The sequence below is a fragment of the Tinamus guttatus genome, unplaced genomic scaffold (genome assembly GCF_059628265.1).
Source record: "Tinamus guttatus ecotype Peru unplaced genomic scaffold, ASM5962826v1 Tinamus_guttatus_pri_ptg000213l, whole genome shotgun sequence".
Lineage (NCBI taxonomy): Eukaryota > Metazoa > Chordata > Aves > Tinamiformes > Tinamidae > Tinamus > Tinamus guttatus.
This window is the reverse complement of record NW_028288747.1, coordinates 11,831,643-11,850,349: the sequence shown is the minus strand read 5'-3', so window position 1 is coordinate 11,850,349 and position 18,707 is coordinate 11,831,643. Positions and strand designations below refer to the sequence as shown.

The window sequence follows — 18,707 nt, the reverse complement described above, 5'->3', positions numbered from 1 at the left end:
AACTCCTGTCCCTCTAGATTGTGGGAGAGCATAGTATGCAGGGAGCGTAAAGAGAGGAGCCTGCAGTTTGGCAGGTGATGCCAGAGCTAACAACTAACCAGCCATGACAGTCCTGCTCTGTCAGGTACGTTAGGGTCTTGGCCCTGGGTCACGATGGGCTCTGGTGTGCAGAACACTATGAATATTTCAGGCAACAACACACAACTGGCAGTTATTTCCAGGACCTCAATATTGCAACTCCACATTATAATTCAGGAAGTTATTAATCACTGTTTGTTAATCATTGATAATGCTGATTCAGAAAATAAGTTGAAAGGGCCTTTGATTGTGTTTGCTGATCTTTGTATGTCATTGTCTGATCCCAAATGTCCAAACAGGTGATGAAGCCAAAAGCCCTGGAGCCAGAGGGGAATGTAGTATTCCCCTTTTTAAAGAAACTACCTGAGACCAGCCAAGTTTCTCTGCAGAATTCTGATCTACAAGGTGAGCAAAAAGGGAATGTGGGAGCTGTGGAGAACACAGCTGAACGATACTGGAGAACTTACACACGATATTCTGGGGGTGGTCACTTCATCAATGACTCAAAGTTTTTGCAGATAGCTCATGTCCGGTTGCATCTGACTGGTAGTAGTAGTGTGTCTGTGATGGAAGAAAACTCTTCTTGCTCTTCCCCATAAACACAACAGCAGAATTGTGACTTGAAGGAGGCACACAAGGAAGGATGCTGTCTTGCATGTATCTGGCTTACCATCAAAAAGTTTCTGTATTAATGGGTGTCAATTTAATACTACTATTGCCTGGAGAAAGTGGTGGAGCAATTGGCTTTATCTGGTAACAAGAACTTCTAGGGATAAATTCTGCATGCAAACTGTTCACACATGGTGGCTTTTTATAGGTAACTATGTGTACGTGGCTACAGCTCTCAATTTGATCCATATACATCAAAACTTCTTTAAAAATGATTTCTTTTTTTATTTGCATGACAAAATTGTGTTTAAGACAGATAATGTGTAGTAGTTTTGCATAGATTTTGGATAGATTTTCAGATAATGTGTAGTAGTTTTGCATAGATTTTGGATAGATTTTAGAGATGCATATGTTTAGGTATTGTTTAAAAAAGAGGGAGAGAGGAATTATCTGGAGTTTTGTTCCCCAATACCTTGTTTGGTTGCTAGCTTGTGTATTGGTAATATCGTGATTCTCCCAGTGCTTTCAAGATCAACTAAGGGTGATCAGGATGAAAAACAGGACTATCTGAAAAGGAATGGCTGTCTCACGTGGTTTAAGCCGGGAGATGCTTTGCACACAAGCAGCTGCTTTCTGCTAAGCGCAAATCGATCCAAACATCAGGTAGCAGAGGGCAAGCGCTTCTTGGGTTTCCTGAGCGATGCTGGAACGCTTGGCTGCTCTCCAGCATGGAAAGGGTCCTGGGGTCCCCCAAACGCGCATCTCCAAGAGAAATGCAACGTGAGCAGCACGCATGGGGGGGCTGCCCTTAATGAGACATCTTGCTGCACCAGAGCCCTCCTGCAAGGTGAAACTCGCCGTTGCAAGAGCAGCAGGCGGCGCGGGGAAGGCGTCGCGGCCTGGCGGCGGGCCGTGCGCGGCGGCGCTGACGCGGCCTGTCTCTTGTCTTGTGTGTGCATCCCGCAGGGCCGCCCCGCGGGGCCGCGCTGGCACTGCGCCTGCGCAACTGCTGGCGCCGCTCGCAGTTCTTCTTGCGGCCAGGTAACGGGGCGCCCGGGGCCCCCCGAGCGGATGGGGCGCGCGGGCCTGCTCTCCCAGCGCGCGGCTCTTCCTGCGGCGCAGTTGGCAAGGGGCTCGCGGGCCCCGCCGTGCTGCAGAGCTCTGATTTCGGGCACCAGAGCAAAACCGTTTGCCTGTGAATTCCTTTTTCCTCCATTTCTTGCAATCAGCTTAATTCAAAGACTGTGTGAAGAACAAAAAACTGCAGCTCTTCACAACTGTGCCTCTTGAACAGCGCGCTCCGGTCCTGCCTTTGCTCTGCTTTTTCCTTCCCTGCACTGAACTCTGAAGGAAAAAGCAAGTCAAACTAGATAGTGCTCAGCGCTCAAGCACCACTAGCGTGTGCAGCCAGAAGTAGATGGTGTTAGATGTGGCCTTAGCTAGCGGTAGAGTAGAACCTCCTGTTAGTTGATATTGTGCTCCTCTGTAGCCAGATCAAACGTACTTTTGTTGGTGAAGGGTATAATCTAGTTCTGTGGTTCATTTGCTTGCATTTGGTTCTGGGAAAAAGTACAAAACTAACATGAAGCTTTTTTTTAATACAGATACAATTTAGCTTTAGCTGCAGGCTAAGCACATTTTTCTGTTTCACTATATTAATTTTTTTTTCCTATTCTGTTCAATAGCTGATTCTGATAGTGGTGACAAATCAAATGTGAGTAGCTTCTTTGCATTATTGCTTGATTTAGCGATACATGTTGTAGTAAAAGTGAAATTTGTATACAAACTGTCTTGCAATATCCCCAGAATAGAATAAGAAATCTGTCATGATATGTCATGAAATGAGAGAGAAAAAAAAAACAGTCCAAACTGACTTTGGAAAAATGATTATGGAGAATATTCCTTCCCCTCTTAGACACGGTGTGAATCTGGAATTTATGCCTTCTTCCTTTACCCAGAGGGAATGCAGGCTGTACAGTACTAGGCTGTAGGAAAGGTAGTCATATAGGTTGTGGGAATTGCTTTATTCTAGAGCTTGTAAATCTCAAAGTAATATGCAACCCTGAGTTATCCCTTCTACTTTATGTGCATAGAAATTAGAAAAGATTATAGTTTCACTACTTCCCAGGGATGGTAATCACGAGTGATACATTAAAGTCCAAGTATTTCATATTGGGCTTGCTGTGTAAAAATAGAATGTCTTTTTATCTGACTCTAATGTGACCCTTAGTGGAAGGTAATATGACATCAAGCATCTAAAATTGCCCTTGATTCTGAAGGATGTCACGTAATGGGATCCTGATCTAATTGAGGCCTGGGATGTTATTACATTCTGGGTAAAAAATAAAAACAAGGCTGTAAGATGTGCTGGCAGACATGAAATGAAAGGATATATTTTACAATTATGAGTTACTTTGCATGGTGCACAGAAAATTATACAGAGGAAAAAAAAATGTTTTTCCTTAAATTTGTGTATCCACGGGTTCAGCTCTGTTATAGCTTTCTTTTAGCACATTGTTTTTCCCTCCAGTTGAAGCTTCCCAAGTCTCTCTTTTCAAACCAAATGATTTTTTTTTCTCATTTGGGTGCCTGTAGGTCATCCCAAGTGTCAGTAAAACTAAGAATATTGCTTATTACCATTACCCTGTTCAGAATTCCCTATTTTAACTTTACCATTAGGAGTAGGCTAGATCAAGTGCAGCTTTCTATGGCAGCCTGGTGAAGTACTGTGTTCAAATCTAATAGCTTCATTTTACTTCACCCAAGCGTTTCAATTTCTGGTCCTGGGATCCAGAAGAAGAGCGAAAGCGACAGGAAAGGTGGCAACATGAGCAAGAACGCTTGCTTCAGGTAAGGAAGCACCTCGATTCCTTCCACCTTGTGGTTTAGTTGTTTTCCTATTGAATTGTCACTTTAGACAAAAGCTGAGCATTTTGTATCAGTTTAGTTTTTTACTCACCTTCAAACTCCAGTGCCTCACCTAAATTGAATAAATTGTTTGGCAGGAAAGTGAAAATACTTTTAATTAGTTATTTATCATATGACATTAAGAGTTCTACAAAGCTATCACACACTCCAATCCTGCCAAAAGTAGTATCTGCAAAACCATTTAAATTTTTATGTTACTACACTGAAACGGGTGTTATCACACATCCCAGATCACTTAGGCATGGATTCCGGCATGTGTGATAGCTTTTTATAACTCTTAATGCCATATGATAAATAAGAAATTATTGAGATTGTTGAGAAAACTTAATTTCACATCATGCATTTAAATTTTTCTTCTAACAAATCAAACTGCTAGCATATTAAAAGTTCTGTGTGTTTTGAAAGTGTTACATACAGGTGCAGAAGGTAAGGGGAAAGAAGATGAAAAGATTTTTAGATACCCAGGAATGTTTCAAATGTTTGTGCTTCATGCCTGTTTCTGATTAATCCATTTGTAGCAAGTTCATTTGCACTGGGAAGATACTACAAATTTTGCTCCTCTGATATAGAGTTTTCTGGTTTGATCTATATTTATGTCCTCTCCAGGAGAAGTACCAGAGGGAGCAGGACAAGCTGAAAGAGGAATGGGAGAAGGCACAAAAAGAAGTTGAAGAGGAGGAACGTAGATACTATGAGGAGGTATAATGCTCAAAAAAGAAGATTGTTTAGCAGATTCTTTTTTTTTTTAGGTTTAAATGCTGTAAAGTTTAATTACTGTTAAGGAAAAAGAAAATCCAAACCTGAACTGATTATTAAAAAGAATGGAATCTCAAGAGGACTTTTTCCTTAAATACTTCATAAAGACTGAGAAAAATATTTAAATACTTAGACAGGGATCCTCAGAATCTCTGCACACATGGAAGTGCTGGATTGCTCTGCTGATTTGGGTAAATCCTCTGGATTGCATCTGGGCACACTCAGAGTTTCCCATTGGTGAGAGCCTCCTGTGTTCCTGCATCTGTTCCTTGTATATGCAAGCGACTGAACACAGTGAAGCTCTGGTTGGAAAATGTTGTCTGCCTTGGCTTGATCATGTAGATGTTTTTAGACTAGACTCATTTGCATACAAAATTTCACCAGAAATATTCCAAGTTTGTTCAAAGCAAATTAAAAAATGAAACGATTCTTTTTCCAAAAGAAATGATTCTTTTTCCAAGAGACAAAGCTATTACTATTATCTTTGGTATCACAGCTTCTTTCCTAGACATCTAGATGTGAACAAGTACAAGCCAAACTTTGTGCTAGTTTGTGCTACTACTTTTTAAGTTCATAGTTGATATTCTGTATTTTTAATGCCCTGCTCTCTCCTCGTCCTCTTTTTTAGGAACGTAAGATAATTGAAGATACGGTGGTTCCATTCATTGTTTCTTCAAACTCTGCTGAACTCCTCTCCTCCTCTTCCTCCACTACTGAAGGAAGCAAGACAGTGGTGAGGTTCTTGTGGAGTAGCTAGGCAATAACGGCAAATGCATCCAGCAGAATGTTGGAAGCAGCATGGGTGTTGTCATTTGGGAACTCACAGAGCACATAATACCCTGTCCCCAGTCAGCTGTCTGCAAAGTGAATGGCATTGCTCGTGGCAATGGGCAGAGATTCCTCACAAAGAGGTCTCCATAAAGCCTATGGGAGAGTATTTAGCCTCTCAAAGTCATTCAAAGATTTCTGCCAAACATACATAGTGGGAAGTTTTATTTTGTTGTCCTGCACTGACTCATAATTGGTCAGTTTAACAAGATATTCTTTTTAATCATAAAGTATATCAACACAATGCACCTGGGGGCAGCCTTTGCTTTTCCTACGCATGTGCTGGTGGTGAGATCAAGAGGAGCCCCTTGTTCCCACCCTTGTTGTCTTCTAGAACTCAACTGATTCCAACAACTCACCAGAGGAGGGCAAACAACAAGAAGTTACAAGGCAGAAAAAGTTGCTTTGGGAGCAGGACATTATGCCATCTCTGAAAAGCAAAGAAAATGAACTCCAGCAAGAAAAGAATAGGTATGGATCAAGCTTGAGTGTTTCTCTACAGTGTGTAGCTTTGTGTTCTGCAAAGCTGTGGGAGGTGCATCTGCCCTTGACTGATGCTGGAACATCAGCATCTTACCATGTGGCTCTCAGCCATTCCGCATCACAAGGTGCTGGTTTCAGTGGTCCCACAGTTAATGGAGAAGGATATAAAATGCAGTATAAGTTTATCTTCTCATTTCCTTGGCATGGTTATGGGTGTAATATATATTCTCTTGCAGCAGACAAAAACAGTGCTAGTTTATGCATATCGGAGGACTTGCCTTGTAAGCATGGGGGTTTGCTGAGAGGCTGTTTTGTTAACCAGACCAAATTTAGATCCTATGCATTAGATAGCCTGGATATTTCTATAAGGCTCCATATTTTGGGTTTTTTTTATGCCAATTTTCCAAACTTTTTAGTTGAATAAAGGAGAGGGAACCATTTTCATGCAGAGTTAGGATCTTTGTGAAGTTGCCTAGCTATTTTAAGAGCTCCTATCCAAACTTGCCAGATGGTCTTCAAAGCTCAACGCTTCGAAGTGATGCTCTTCGCAAAACTGATAATCACAGCTTTCACAAAGAGGAGAGGCAACTGATGAGGCTGAATACCCTCTAGAAAACACTAGGAGAAAAGAAAGCTATTTTTATGCCAAAGAAACTGTTTTACACAAATCCAGAATGATCTTTAGTGCAAGAATATGGCAATGTGTGAATGAAGCAGGAAGACTTGGCAAGTTTAGGAAAAAAAAAAAAAGTTAATTCACTGCTGTTATCCACATTGGTTTAGCATTGCAATCCACTTTGAAAAAATGTTGATACTGACATAATGGACTTATATTCAAAAGTGTGATTTTGACATTGTACTCCATGTGGAATTTTTCCTGTGTTTATTTATACAATTACTTACTCTTTTCAGCAGTGTAAATAAAGTGCTCTTGGGACATCCAGAGACAGGTATCCTGAAAGGAAGTGAACAAGAGCACCAGGTGTCTGTGCCGGAACGCAACTCATCTGCCCGGCTCAATCTGCCACTAACTCAGGGTAAGAGTCAAAACTCTTCATGCACATGTATTCTTTTCCCCTACAGAAATCTTGTCAGTATTTAGTGACTGCTTGGAAACTCAAACACTTCAGAAATTAACAGCAGGGCTTATTGCCTCAAAATATGAATAACCTACAATAGGAGTGTATTTTCTGATAGAAAAGATAAATATGTTCAGTTGAATTTTAAGTCCTTCCTCTTTGAGTTAAAAATGAGTTTTTCAGCTGCAGTTAGAAATCTTGTTAATAAGCTTGTATGTTATACAGTAATAACTTAAAAGTTATATTCTATCTGTTATGTAATCTTACATTTGTATATTTAATCTTATAAATGAGTGTGTATATATATGCTCATATCCATGTACATATACATACATATATGATATATGTTGATATGGAAAGCAAATTTGCAAAGTTTATTTCATTCATGGTAACTTATTAGATTCGTTAACTCAATTTATGTGTATAATAACATCTACCTGTCATGTGCAACCATTTTAAATTAAACTTAAAGAGACTCCTGTCTCAATTTTGCCCTTAGAAATGTCTGGTAGCATTTAAGGATAGATCATTTTAAGCTGTCATAAATGCTGCTGTCCTTTGCATGCAAGCACATCCCCAAGGCATTGTTTTCAAGGGATGACCATCCAAAATAAGTAAAATTGTTTTCTGGGTGACATCTGAAAGAGGTGACCTGCCTTTGGTAGGCCTGGTAGAACTTTTCTTCTCTCCTAACACACCTGGTTGGAGCACTGAAGGGCAAGACCATGCCTGGGCAGCAGCCCGTGAGATTGCTCTGGCAGGGTGTTTGTTGCTCCCCCTGTCCTGTCCCGGAGACGGGTGTCCTGCTTGCCTGGGTGTCACAGTTGGTCACACGTTTCTGAGAGGTCATTACTGTCCCCGAGCTTTGTGCGCTCATGTGAAACACAAAGGGAAATTGCAAGAGAAGAAGACAGTTTATTAATAGGTTTATGGAGAGGAGTGGCTCTGCTTCATTTCTATTAAGCCATGAGGCATTAGGATCTCTTTGCTACTAGTTCCTTACTACAGAAATACTTTGTTTCCTCAACAGCTATTCAAGGATAGCTGTTTTCTGGGTGTGCTTCAGCCTTCTGCAGAAACTGAGTCCTTGCAGCTGTGCAGGTGTTGGAGATGTGAGGGTGAAACTATATGAGTTTCTGCTGCTGAGGCCTTCTGGAGCAGCAGAACCTGTCTCTGATGTCCCAGGGCCTTTCTGAGAACTTCTCTCTGAGTCCCAGCATTCGATCGGGTGCTGGTTACCTGAGGGGAGGCATATACAGGTGCAGCACTATGGGGCTCCTGGCATCCTCCTTGCCTGACACGAGTTGTAAAGGTCACCTTGGCCTATTTCTGCCTTCCTCATTTTCCCTCACAGTGCTGACATCCCCGCTGTCGTTTCAGAGGCCTCATGGAGCCAGCAGCCGCTGACCAAGCCGTCCCCACAGCGCGTGGACGACGCGAGGCTGAGAACGTCCCTGGGTCAGGGCACGGGCCCCCAGGCGAGCCCCACGGGGGAAAAAAGGAGGTGAGACTACAAAGTGAAGGCTACTGCAAAGCTGGAGATGTCCTGCTAGCACTGCCCTCCCTCTCTCTTCTCCTTTGCCTTATGTTTTTGGCAATCATTGCTAAAGGGTGATACCAATTCTTCTAGTAAACGAGAGGGGATTTACCTGATATTTACATAGAGCATATCTATGCGATGAGAAAGGAACATCTATTTTCATTAACATTTATATGAACAGTCTTCTGCAAAATATGTGCCACTCTGTGAGGCTTGTATCTAGTCAAAACTAATGTAGATTGAATTCTGGTTACCTACTGTTAACTACTTAGGTGTGTTTGAGAAAATTGCTATGTGATCTGTAAACAGCTGTAAGCAGTGAGAGGTTGAATCAATCCTGTCATTTGTGATGAGAAAAAAGCTTACATGTTTTTCCAGTGCATAATGTTGCAACTTGGAATAAGGCACTCTTCTGTGTTGATATTTTGTTTTTACTCAGTTAAGGGTACACGCTGCCAGTCAACTACCCCAGCTCTGCTCTATCTGTATGTTTCTGTGCACGTTCCCTTGGCAGAGTAGAGGTCTTGTGCCTTAGCTTAACTCTCCTTCATTACAATATGAGACCAGCTGTACCCACAGGTGGGCAGGAGCTGTCTCTGGGATAAACTCCATGTGGGTTATCTTTATTAAGCAGTACTAAGCAATCACGACTCTGGACCAAAAAAAAAATGTGTGTCCGTTTTTCGTTCTATCAAAATAACAGTGAGCAGCTAATCAATACTTTGTTTTGATGTTGACATGTTTAGAGCTGGAAATCCTGAGACCCATCAGCCAAAATTTCTCAATACAAGACCACTGGTTTTATTTTAGCTATTGAAAGTTATTTTTCTCTCCTGCGTTTTAGGGCAGGCTGTCATGAGAATTTCCGACCAGGGCCATCATCTCCCTGCTCTCCTGCTGCTCCAAGTTACTCACCCAACAGGTATAAAAGGCCAATGAGGAATTTTGCAAACTAAATACATCTCAGAGTCACTGGTGAAGTGCTGCAGTGTAAATCACATTAGTATTATGTGGACGCACTATTAATACCTGTTAATGTTGCAGTTTATAGCCATCTGCACATAAAACGCAGTGCTCCCTCTCCCATTCTTCCTGCCTACTTCAGCAGTGAGCACTATTGTGCTATAAAATAACACAGTTCAGAGAGCAGCTGCAGAACTCTGCTTGGTCATTGAAATCTCACAGGGGTAGCACAAGCCCCGGTTAAAATTAAACAGCTTAGAGAACTTAAGCTAAAGGATGATGTCTTTGTAGTTCAGTGTGAGTAGTCACATGCTCACGAGTAAGATATGTAGTAAGAAATGTTCTGTTGGCTTTGACACTGCCACCCTGGCAGAGACTCTAGAAAACTATTTGAAATGCATATGCACCATAGGACTTGCCTACTGGAAAGTTTAATTGCATATAGCAATTACATCTGTGTGTGTGCTAGACATACAATATATCCTGCGTAGAATCAGAAAAGATGGCAAGTGTGTTCTTGACTGCAAATTCCTCTAACCTTCCCCCTCCCCATACGAAGTCAATTATGATTCATTGGGATAAAATGGATAAAACTTAGGACGTTAAACATTCTCAGGTGAGAGCCGCGTTCTCACCTTCTGCCTTACAGCATGCAAATATATTTGCAAACAAATCGAAATAAAAAATCTAGCACAGGACTCTGATCTTTCTATGCTTCAGTGGGCCAGTTTGGAGAAAGGTATTGTAAAATTCTTCATTTAAAGCCCTGTGTTTCAAACAGTCCAGCAAGAAGAGTTCTGTGCTGGTCACCTGGTTCATGTGGATGTCTGCACTGACTGATGCGTCATTCATGGATTCTGAGTTACCCTTCCAGTGCTCCTTCCTCCCAGCATATTCCTCTCCATGATCCCATGTAAACATTTGGTTGTACTTTAGCGTAAGTTGCCATTCTATTTTCTTAATGTTTTGACTCCTAGGTCTGTCAGTGGGAAGAAGCTTTGTTCAACCTGTGGTCTTCCTCTTGGAAAAGGAGCTGCCATGATTATTGAAACGCTCGGTCTGTACTTCCATATTCAGTGCTTCAGGGTAAGTCTCTTTCTGTGGTCATTTAGGAAAAATCTCAAGCCAGAGCACAGCATGAGCCGCGAGTACATGGTTTCTTGCTGTGAAATGGATAAGGAGAGAAGCAAGTGTTTGGCATGTTTGCTATGCAAGTTTGTTTGCACAGAAGTGAAAATAATACAGCTATTAAAAAAAAAATCAGAGGTATTAGCTGAACTAAAATCTGTGACTTTAATAAGGAAGGTTGTCTTCGTAACCTACAGGGATGTGAGGCATAGTGTAATTTCCCAGTTGTACTTACAGTTCTTCAAATATAGAATTAGTTATCTCACGATTTTCTCAAAAATCCTGATTAATCCCAAAAGCTCCTCCTCCGTTTTTGATCTGACCCATGGTCCAACTCAGAAAGCTTTAGCTAAGTGATATCTTCCATTTTTTTCTATTTATTCATGCATACCAAAAATATTCTCAGCATTTTTGATATCTTCAACGATGTATGTTTTTGCTTGCACTAGAGCTACAAACAGTATTTCATGATTGTTCTTGGGCGTGTCCATCAGGAAACAACAAAATATGGTGTTTGCTAGAGAATTCAGAAAGTGCTTCTTTCCATTAACTCTGGACCCATCGGTAACTAGACATTCTTGTAGCCATTCTCAATTTTGGACATTTGCCCAACCACAACCTCTGGCCTTTTTAAGCTTTCTTTAGCACAGATGTGCTGACTGCAGAATGAAAATCAGTAGACTTCACTAATGTGTGATTGGAAACCACTGAAATCCAGCACTAAATACTATTCGTTCTTAAAAGCTTTTCATTGCCTTGCAGCATTCCAGATTTTACTTGTTTGGTTGGTTTTCTCACTATTTCTAATACTACTGAACCAAGAGTCACGATTTTGGGGGTGGAGGTGGCACAGGGCCTGCTCTCTCTTACTTTCGTTGTTCTTCAACTGGCAGTGTGGCATTTGCAAGGGACAGCTGGGAGATGCAGCAAGTGGGACAGACGTCAGGATTAGGAACGGTCTTTTGAACTGTAATGATTGCTACATCCGATCCAGAAGTAAGTACCAAATCCTGTCCTAAAAAGCTGCGTATTTTGTTCTGGTTTCACAGTGAACTCAAACAATGTTGTCGTCGTGATTTTAACAGCAGGGGTTTTTTTCCTCCTGGAAGAAGTATATTCTCCAAAGTATGTTCTCCTTTATACCCAAAAGGCTTTGCCACTGCTCCCCTTCCCGTCCCCTTTCAGCTGGACTCTGACATCTCCAGTGTGGTAAGATGGGCAGTACAAACATTGTCTTTCTTCTCAGTGAAAAGGAAGAAGGCACAGAAAAAAAAAAATAAATAAATAAAAAAGCATTGAAGTCTTTCTGTAACACGTTCCTGTTCAGCATATTTGCTGCCCACAGGGAGAGTGGCACCTGGGATATAGAGCTCTTTTCACTTACTATTTTCTTTTCTCTCCTGCAAAATAAATGACTATAGAAATCCAATAGCTTGAAATCTGATTCACATTTGCCAATAGAAAAATTAGTTGATTTTTCTCAGAGGTTTCATGACAGAGATATTTCCCCATCATCAGAGCTAGAGGGTGCTGTTGTATAATCATTTGCTTATCTGGTGAATTGTTTTATTTCTGCTCAGAAATGTTAGCAAATTTATATTTTATTTATTTAACTTCAACACATTTAGAAATAGCTCTTTTTCTCAGCAGGCTCAGAATTACAGACCTTTCTCTTGTGGCTGAAGGAACTCTTAAAATGTACATTTGCACCTCTATCATTACACAAAAGGAGAGAAGATGATAAAAGTCCTATTTTTCCTTTCTTCTTAATCCTCTTTGCTGAAATGACTCTTTTCATCAGATGAAGGCTCCATTAAATGGGATATTTTTTCAGCCTATATGCTGATAAATCATCCCCTCCATCATCATTTCTACAGCAGTGGTGCTGGAAAACGCGGTATGGAGCTCCATCAAGCAACATCTTGTGCTGCAAGGGTTTGCTTTTGTGGATAGATAGCACAGCCCCATGGCTAGCAGTCACAGGTGATTTGGAAACGTACAATTCCTGATTAACAGTAATGTAGAAGGGTTCATCTTTTGCCACTTCTCAAGAAAAGTCTCAAAACATGGATCAGCTGAGTTTAAGTTGCAGCAGCTCTTGTTGATAGTTTTCAAAAGATTGATTTTGATGTTATGAAGCTGAATGTGGTTCACTGCATGCAAGGGGATTGCTTGCTTTTAACAAAGCTTTGATGGACTCTACAAGCTGCTGCAATGTTAGCGTTACCCCCTTCAGTTCTGGAAGGGCTGATGCTAAATATAAAACCAGTTGTTTGATTCCACAGCTCTGTCCTGCCTGCTCACTCCCCTACCTGTGTCTTGAAACCTTTGCAGCACTGCAGTAGACGTTGTTCACTGAAGCCAGAAGTAGTCAGTACTTTTTTGAGGGGCTTATGGACACCTTGTAAAAATATTTGGCTGCTAAAATTTTGTTTGAAGCTGGATGTATCTTTTTCATAAAAAAAAAAATCAGAATTTGAAAGAGAAAACTTGTAAAAGCTTATCTGGTGGTCCAGGGCATATTTGTGTTATTTAAATAAAAGTGCACAGGAGTTTATTGGTAGGTTATCTCCCTACATGAAGATCTCATACCAATGATAATTAATGAAATTAACTCAATATTCAATGTCAAACACAGAAATAGTTACAGATTTCCTAGGGTTGAAGTCAAAGGCAAGCAGTAAATTCATGAAATACTCTGTGTGGCCGAATAACATCAGGGTTCTGTATTATCACAGCACAAAATACAGGCGCTGCTAAGGATGACTCATCGGTTGTTTGCTTTACTGTTTTCCACTGCAGAGTTTTTCCACTGCAAAGTAAATATCCCCACAGTACTTTGTGAGGAAATGAAATAAAGGTGAATGTGCTGACTGCAGTCAGCTGTGCAAGGGAAATCCATATGGCATGAAAGTCCATAGGGCATGAAAAATATTTTTACTAGCAATATGCTGAATTCTTGTTGCTGTCAGTGCCCCAACTTTGGAGGACGAGGACAGAAGGAGGAGAGCACAAATGATACATAGTTCCAGCTGTGGTTTCTTGAGTTATAGAGATTGTATGAGGGAAATCTTATTTATTCCGTCATTTCAGGAGAAATGTTTGTTAAAATCTGCCATCTAATGGCTTGTTTTTTGCCTTGTTTTATCCAGCTGCTGGGCAGCCGACTACTTTGTGACATGACTTTCAGTCTAATGACTTGCAAGAAGGAACTCTCTCCTCGTGTGTCTCGGCTGCCTCCAGACAATCACTTGTTAGAGCTTGGAACCACGGACGTCGTAGCTCTCATCTCATTTTGAAAAGCTCATGCAAAAAGGCTACATCTGCTCCTTTAAAACACAGTATGTTTTTTCCCCCCTTTCTTAAGAAATTTGCAAAATATGTATGATGGTATCTGGTAAGGTATAGCCTAAGTACTATAAAAAAAATCCCACCTTTTCAGGTATGTTTATGATATCCAGTCTGTTACTTGGTTCTTTTAAAGGTAATAAGAAAATTAAAATGCAATAAACTTGTTTTAATATTTCTAGGAATTAAAGTTTTAAGTTTACAGAGCCTTTATAGAATATGCCAACTGGAGATGAGAAGTGATTTTAAGATAGTATCTAATCAGTGCATTTGAGAAAACTAAACACCACAGCACATGACTTCTCTGTTATAACTGAAGCTATAACTTTTTTTTTATACAGAGACTAGTTTGATAATACATCCTGTAATTCTGAAACATTTTATGTTTATATTACCTTCAGTGGAGGGTAGGAGTTATACAAATAAATTATTGCACCTTTAGTGATAGGAATTTTTGTTTGTGTACCTCATGTAATGTTCATGACTATAGCTTAATATTCTGTCAAATAAAGATTTCTTCATTAAATCTAAAGACTCTATACCATTAACGACTGCGGGATTCCCATTAGGAGCACTCCTTCACCATAAAATCCATATCCTGCGTTGCTGTTAGATTTGGTGAAAGGGGGATGTGGGGGAGAGGAGCTGGAACTGAGCAGATACAACGGAAATGGGAATGTACAAGCTGCAGGTCAAGGTGTGCTGGGCTCTTTCTGTTGTACCTTGCCCGTAGATGGCCCGAGTTACTCTGCGACCTGCTCGTTTGCTTGCGAGTGTTACGTTTGGTTGAAACCACAGGAGAATAAACGCGTGCGGTGGCGTCCCCTCCGTCCCGAGCCCTCACTAGGGCCTGTGGTGAACAAGGACAGCCAAGGGATGGCCGTGAACCTGCATCCCTGCATCCACCCCAAATGTCAGCAAAACTCGGGAGCATGGGAAGCAGGCAGGGAGGAGGCCAATAGTGACAGGCAAAAAGGCTTGACCCACCTGTGTTTGGGGCAGTTTTCCTCTGTGCTTTTTGCTTAGGAATGAGCTCCTTGCTGAGCTGCTGCAGCAGCTTGCTGGAAGAGTTGTCTCAGCTAAGACCTTGCTGCAATCCAGAATATGTGGACAAGCTGGAGTGATAGGTTACAATTGTAAAATATCTCGTTTTAGCGGTTCAAAATGTAACTTAAAACAGAGAAAACAACTTACTCTGCCTTAAAATAATAATAATAAAAAGATAAAACTAACAGATTTCTTGTTTAATGTATGTGCACATCCATTGTCTGTTGATGTGTCAGTAAAATGGAAATGACCCAGTTACTGGGGAAGCAATAATTTTGAGTTGTTACATAGCAGCTATCCATTTAAACACTACACAGTTGCTTGCATCTGAGCTGCATACCCATGCAAAACTGCATATCATTGAAAACATCTGCACAATGTTATCACTTGAGGACATTGGGATTGTCTGCTGGAAGTCACATGTTACTTCCTTAAAATTGTGCCTTAGAAAAATGCAAAGCTGTTGCACACAGTCAGTGATGACTCATGGATGCAATAAATCCAAAAAGTTGAAGTCCTTCATGGGTCCTCAATGAGAAGTATTTTTAAAAAAATCAAAAGAAAAAAATCAGAAAAATGTTTTAAAAATAAGACAACAAAATCCAATATTTTGATTAACCATTTGCATGATTAAAGAGGTTAAACCTGTTAAAGGTTTTTGATAACAAAGATGTTTACAGTTTGCATGTGGTCCTCATAACATTTTCCTGCAAATAATGTATAACATGGAAATTCAAAAGGATTTTATAAACTACTTTGTACATCCGTATAATTCCATGTGCTGCATTGAGGATATGTGAATATATTATGCCTGGGCTTAATTTTCAAGCAAGACCTCCTTTAATGCATGCGTGTGTGTCTATTTGGTATGAGTCACTAACACTGATCCCCACACGTGATGTAGCTTAGATGTGCGAATCAGTCACAAGTGTAGAAGAAGGTGGGTGGTCACGGACAGAGGTTAGATGTGCTTCTCTTAGCTTAGTGGTAGATGCCCAAAGATGCCAGAGGAAGCATGACTGGAGCCAAAATGCATGAGCAAGGGGAGGGTGGGGGGCGCACAGCCTTGCAGACACTGCTGGGGCTCTCAAGCTGCTTGGAAATTTATCCCAGGGTCTAGCAATTAGATTTGTATATGCATGTTGCAGTGAAGTTAATTGTACGTAAAGCAAAACGAAGCAGCAGTCTCAGACCGTGATTCACCCCTCCGAAACCCCAGCATTTTCAAGTTTTCAAAATTGTACTTGCCAACTGCTTTCTCGATGTTTGATTTATTTTTTCATCTGGGGTCTTATATGGCAAATTCATTTGGACTAAGACCTTTTTTTTTCTCCTTTGTTTTCAGTATAAACACATAAACATGATACATTTCTTATCAGGAACTTTGCAGCACAGAAAAAAAAAAGCTCTATTACATTTGAACTATAATGTAAATGTATTTGTTGCTAAAGTGATTTATTGTTGCTAAGCGAGTACAATGTATGTAATGGTTTTTAGATGTTTGAAAATTTACTTAGCCTCTTAATACTTCAGAGAACCTCAATAAGCATCATAACCCTTCTGTATTTCACTGTCCCGCTTCCATGGTGCGTTTTTCCTGCCTCTTGCTGTGTAGTGATGATGCAGTTCTCCTGTAGTTTTCAGTGAATGTCCTAGAGGTTGGTGAACTGCCTGGGGACCATCCTTGTATGCATGTCCATTGAAGGACAAGGATTGCTGTCCTACCCGGAGCTAATGTTGAATACCAATTGTGCTAATCTTTATTTATTCTAAAATGCCTCTGGAAATTAGGAAGACCTGTCTAAAATGCAACAGCTTTTATAGTAAATGTACGTTTATAAATAAAAACGTTGATTACATTTGGTGAAGTGTCGAGTTTGCTTCTTGTAACTAACTTCTCCTTTTACATGTGATATGCTGGCAAAATGAGGTGGCAGGCAGGGTACATCCCAACGGGAAAAGCTTCTGTGTGGGGAAGGTTGGGCTGAAGGGTAGTCCGGAAAGTTTAGCATGTGAAAAGAGGCAACATGAGAGCCGTACGTGAGGTGGACAATACCTTGTGGGTCACTACAGCAAGCAGAGATGAGCAGTGACCCAAGTGCATGTGCCTGCCTGTTGCGGTAAGGGATGAGCAGCACCAGCCAAAAAGCATCTTGGCACCTCTGGGTCAAATCCAAAGTCCTCAAGAAGATTTTCCACTGGCATCAGTAGACTGTGGTTCAACCTTCAATTCAACAAAGTGCTTTGTGTGGGAAGGAAAGCCTTGTGCTTGGTTAATCCCATTCCTATGTGGCCAAGATCTTCGAGTTGCTGATGTTTGGGTGCCTGATTATGCAGGTGCTGAAGTGCCTTCCTAAATCGCAGATCCGCAAGAGCGTACAGCTTTATCCCCAACCAGCAAAATGGTCACACAACATTTTAAACTAAGAGCTGGCCCTTCCTTTTGATCAGGAGCTCAATGGATGGCTGCTTTGGTTTTGAGCCAGATATGCATCTTGGCTGGTGGATGAGTCATGGGGAAGTATTGACGATTTAATCTTTTAAAAGTCTATCTCTCAGCCTGGTGTCTGGATCACAGCTGCCTTAATGGAAATGGTAGTGGCATTACATTATTTTTCCATGTATGTGTTTGGGTAGAGGGCCAGCGCTGCTTTGGGGTAAGAGGTGAGCGAGGGTCTCCAGCGAGTGGGGGCCCTACAGCAAGGTTGCTGGGTGTCCAGATGGGCATGTGGCCCTTACAAGCCTGGAAAATCGTGGAAATCTCAATTTCTGCAACCCTTCTGGGCCGATCTCATGACAAAATCATCCAGCAGGCCTCTTGAATGGGTCATTTGGGGCATCCCAGGGCATTCGGTAGCACTCTGTCCTTCCTATCCCTTCTCTGGATGCGATGCAAAGGGATAATGGGTAACACGGAGTTCCCAGGTAGGCAAGTCCGTGGGAGACCAGCTAACTCAGCAGCTCATAATCCTCCTCCAGAGCTTCAGTGCCAAGACTGCCTGTGAACACAGGCAGGTTCTAGTAACTGCTAGCAATAAATAGTGGTAGCAGTAAATACGAGTACATTGCTCATCTCATGAGCATCAACCCTCATCCAGACAACTGTCCATGGCAACTGTTAGAAGCAAAGTGCTAAGTGAATTAGCCTTGGGGCGCAGCTCTTACTGTCCAGCTGAGCAAGGAGAGGTTTGCTCTTGTATGGCCACCAGAAGCCCTTCCTGACAGCAGGATGCTTCCTAAGCAATCTTAAAATTAGAGGAGCTGGGACTCAACTCGCTCCTCTTGGAGGCAGCCTTGTGCCCGCTCTCCTGGACAAGGTGAGGCAGGTGGAGAAGAGGATAAGATGCTGCATTTCTGCACCACGTCTACAGGGATGCGCAGGAGAGCCTCGTCACTGGACCTCATCAGGTGACCACTGCTTGGCTGGGAAAAAAAAGAAAAGATACCAGAAAAAACACACGTCTCTTGTACAGCCAAGTAGGACTCCTATATACCTCTAAAAGCCTCCGGTAGGGATGTAATTTCATCAGAATTTCCTGATAAGAGGAAATGACTAAACTGGAAGCCACTCAAGTTTTACAGGTAATAAGGGTCCAAAACAAAGATATAAGTAGAGTGTTTTCCTTTTCTGGGTTGTGGCTCTCCTCAGTGTGGGGTTCATATTTTGTGGGTTTTGTTATTGTTGCTTTCCATTCTTTTGGTTAGTTTTCTAAAATCCAGTGCTAAGAGGAATGCTCACCCCCGCTCAAGGCCCCAGCTGCTGCTCTGCAGACTGACAGCTCTGCACCCCCATGCTCCGCAAGATCCCCTTCCCAAAGCAGATGGGATTTTAAGCCATTTAGGAGAGAAAAAAAATCCATTATTGAAGACAATCTCATGAGTCATTGCTAACTCATCCACAGGCTGCCCCCGCCTCACTG

The 18,707-nt window shown here is 41.5% G+C and overlaps 1 protein-coding gene across 1 annotated transcript in view; it reads left to right on the top strand.

Moving 5' to 3' along the window:
• LIMCH1 (LIM and calponin homology domains 1) overlaps positions 1 to 14,272 on the top strand; it is a 157,825-nt gene extending 143,553 nt beyond the window's left edge. Inside the window, exons 23-35 of the mRNA XM_088524767.1 lie at positions 378 to 483; positions 1,654 to 1,728; positions 2,373 to 2,401; positions 3,454 to 3,537; positions 4,222 to 4,314; positions 5,000 to 5,104; positions 5,534 to 5,670; positions 6,598 to 6,719; positions 8,142 to 8,265; positions 9,146 to 9,223; positions 10,242 to 10,350; positions 11,286 to 11,388; positions 13,545 to 14,272. Of these exons, the coding sequence (XP_088380893.1) occupies positions 378 to 483; positions 1,654 to 1,728; positions 2,373 to 2,401; positions 3,454 to 3,537; positions 4,222 to 4,314; positions 5,000 to 5,104; positions 5,534 to 5,670; positions 6,598 to 6,719; positions 8,142 to 8,265; positions 9,146 to 9,223; positions 10,242 to 10,350; positions 11,286 to 11,388; positions 13,545 to 13,570 (1,191 nt within the window). The 3' untranslated portion in view covers positions 13,571 to 14,272. The remainder of the gene's footprint in view (positions 1 to 377; positions 484 to 1,653; positions 1,729 to 2,372; positions 2,402 to 3,453; positions 3,538 to 4,221; positions 4,315 to 4,999; positions 5,105 to 5,533; positions 5,671 to 6,597; positions 6,720 to 8,141; positions 8,266 to 9,145; positions 9,224 to 10,241; positions 10,351 to 11,285; positions 11,389 to 13,544) is intronic.
• The last annotated feature ends 4,435 nt before the right edge of the window (positions 14,273 to 18,707 follow it).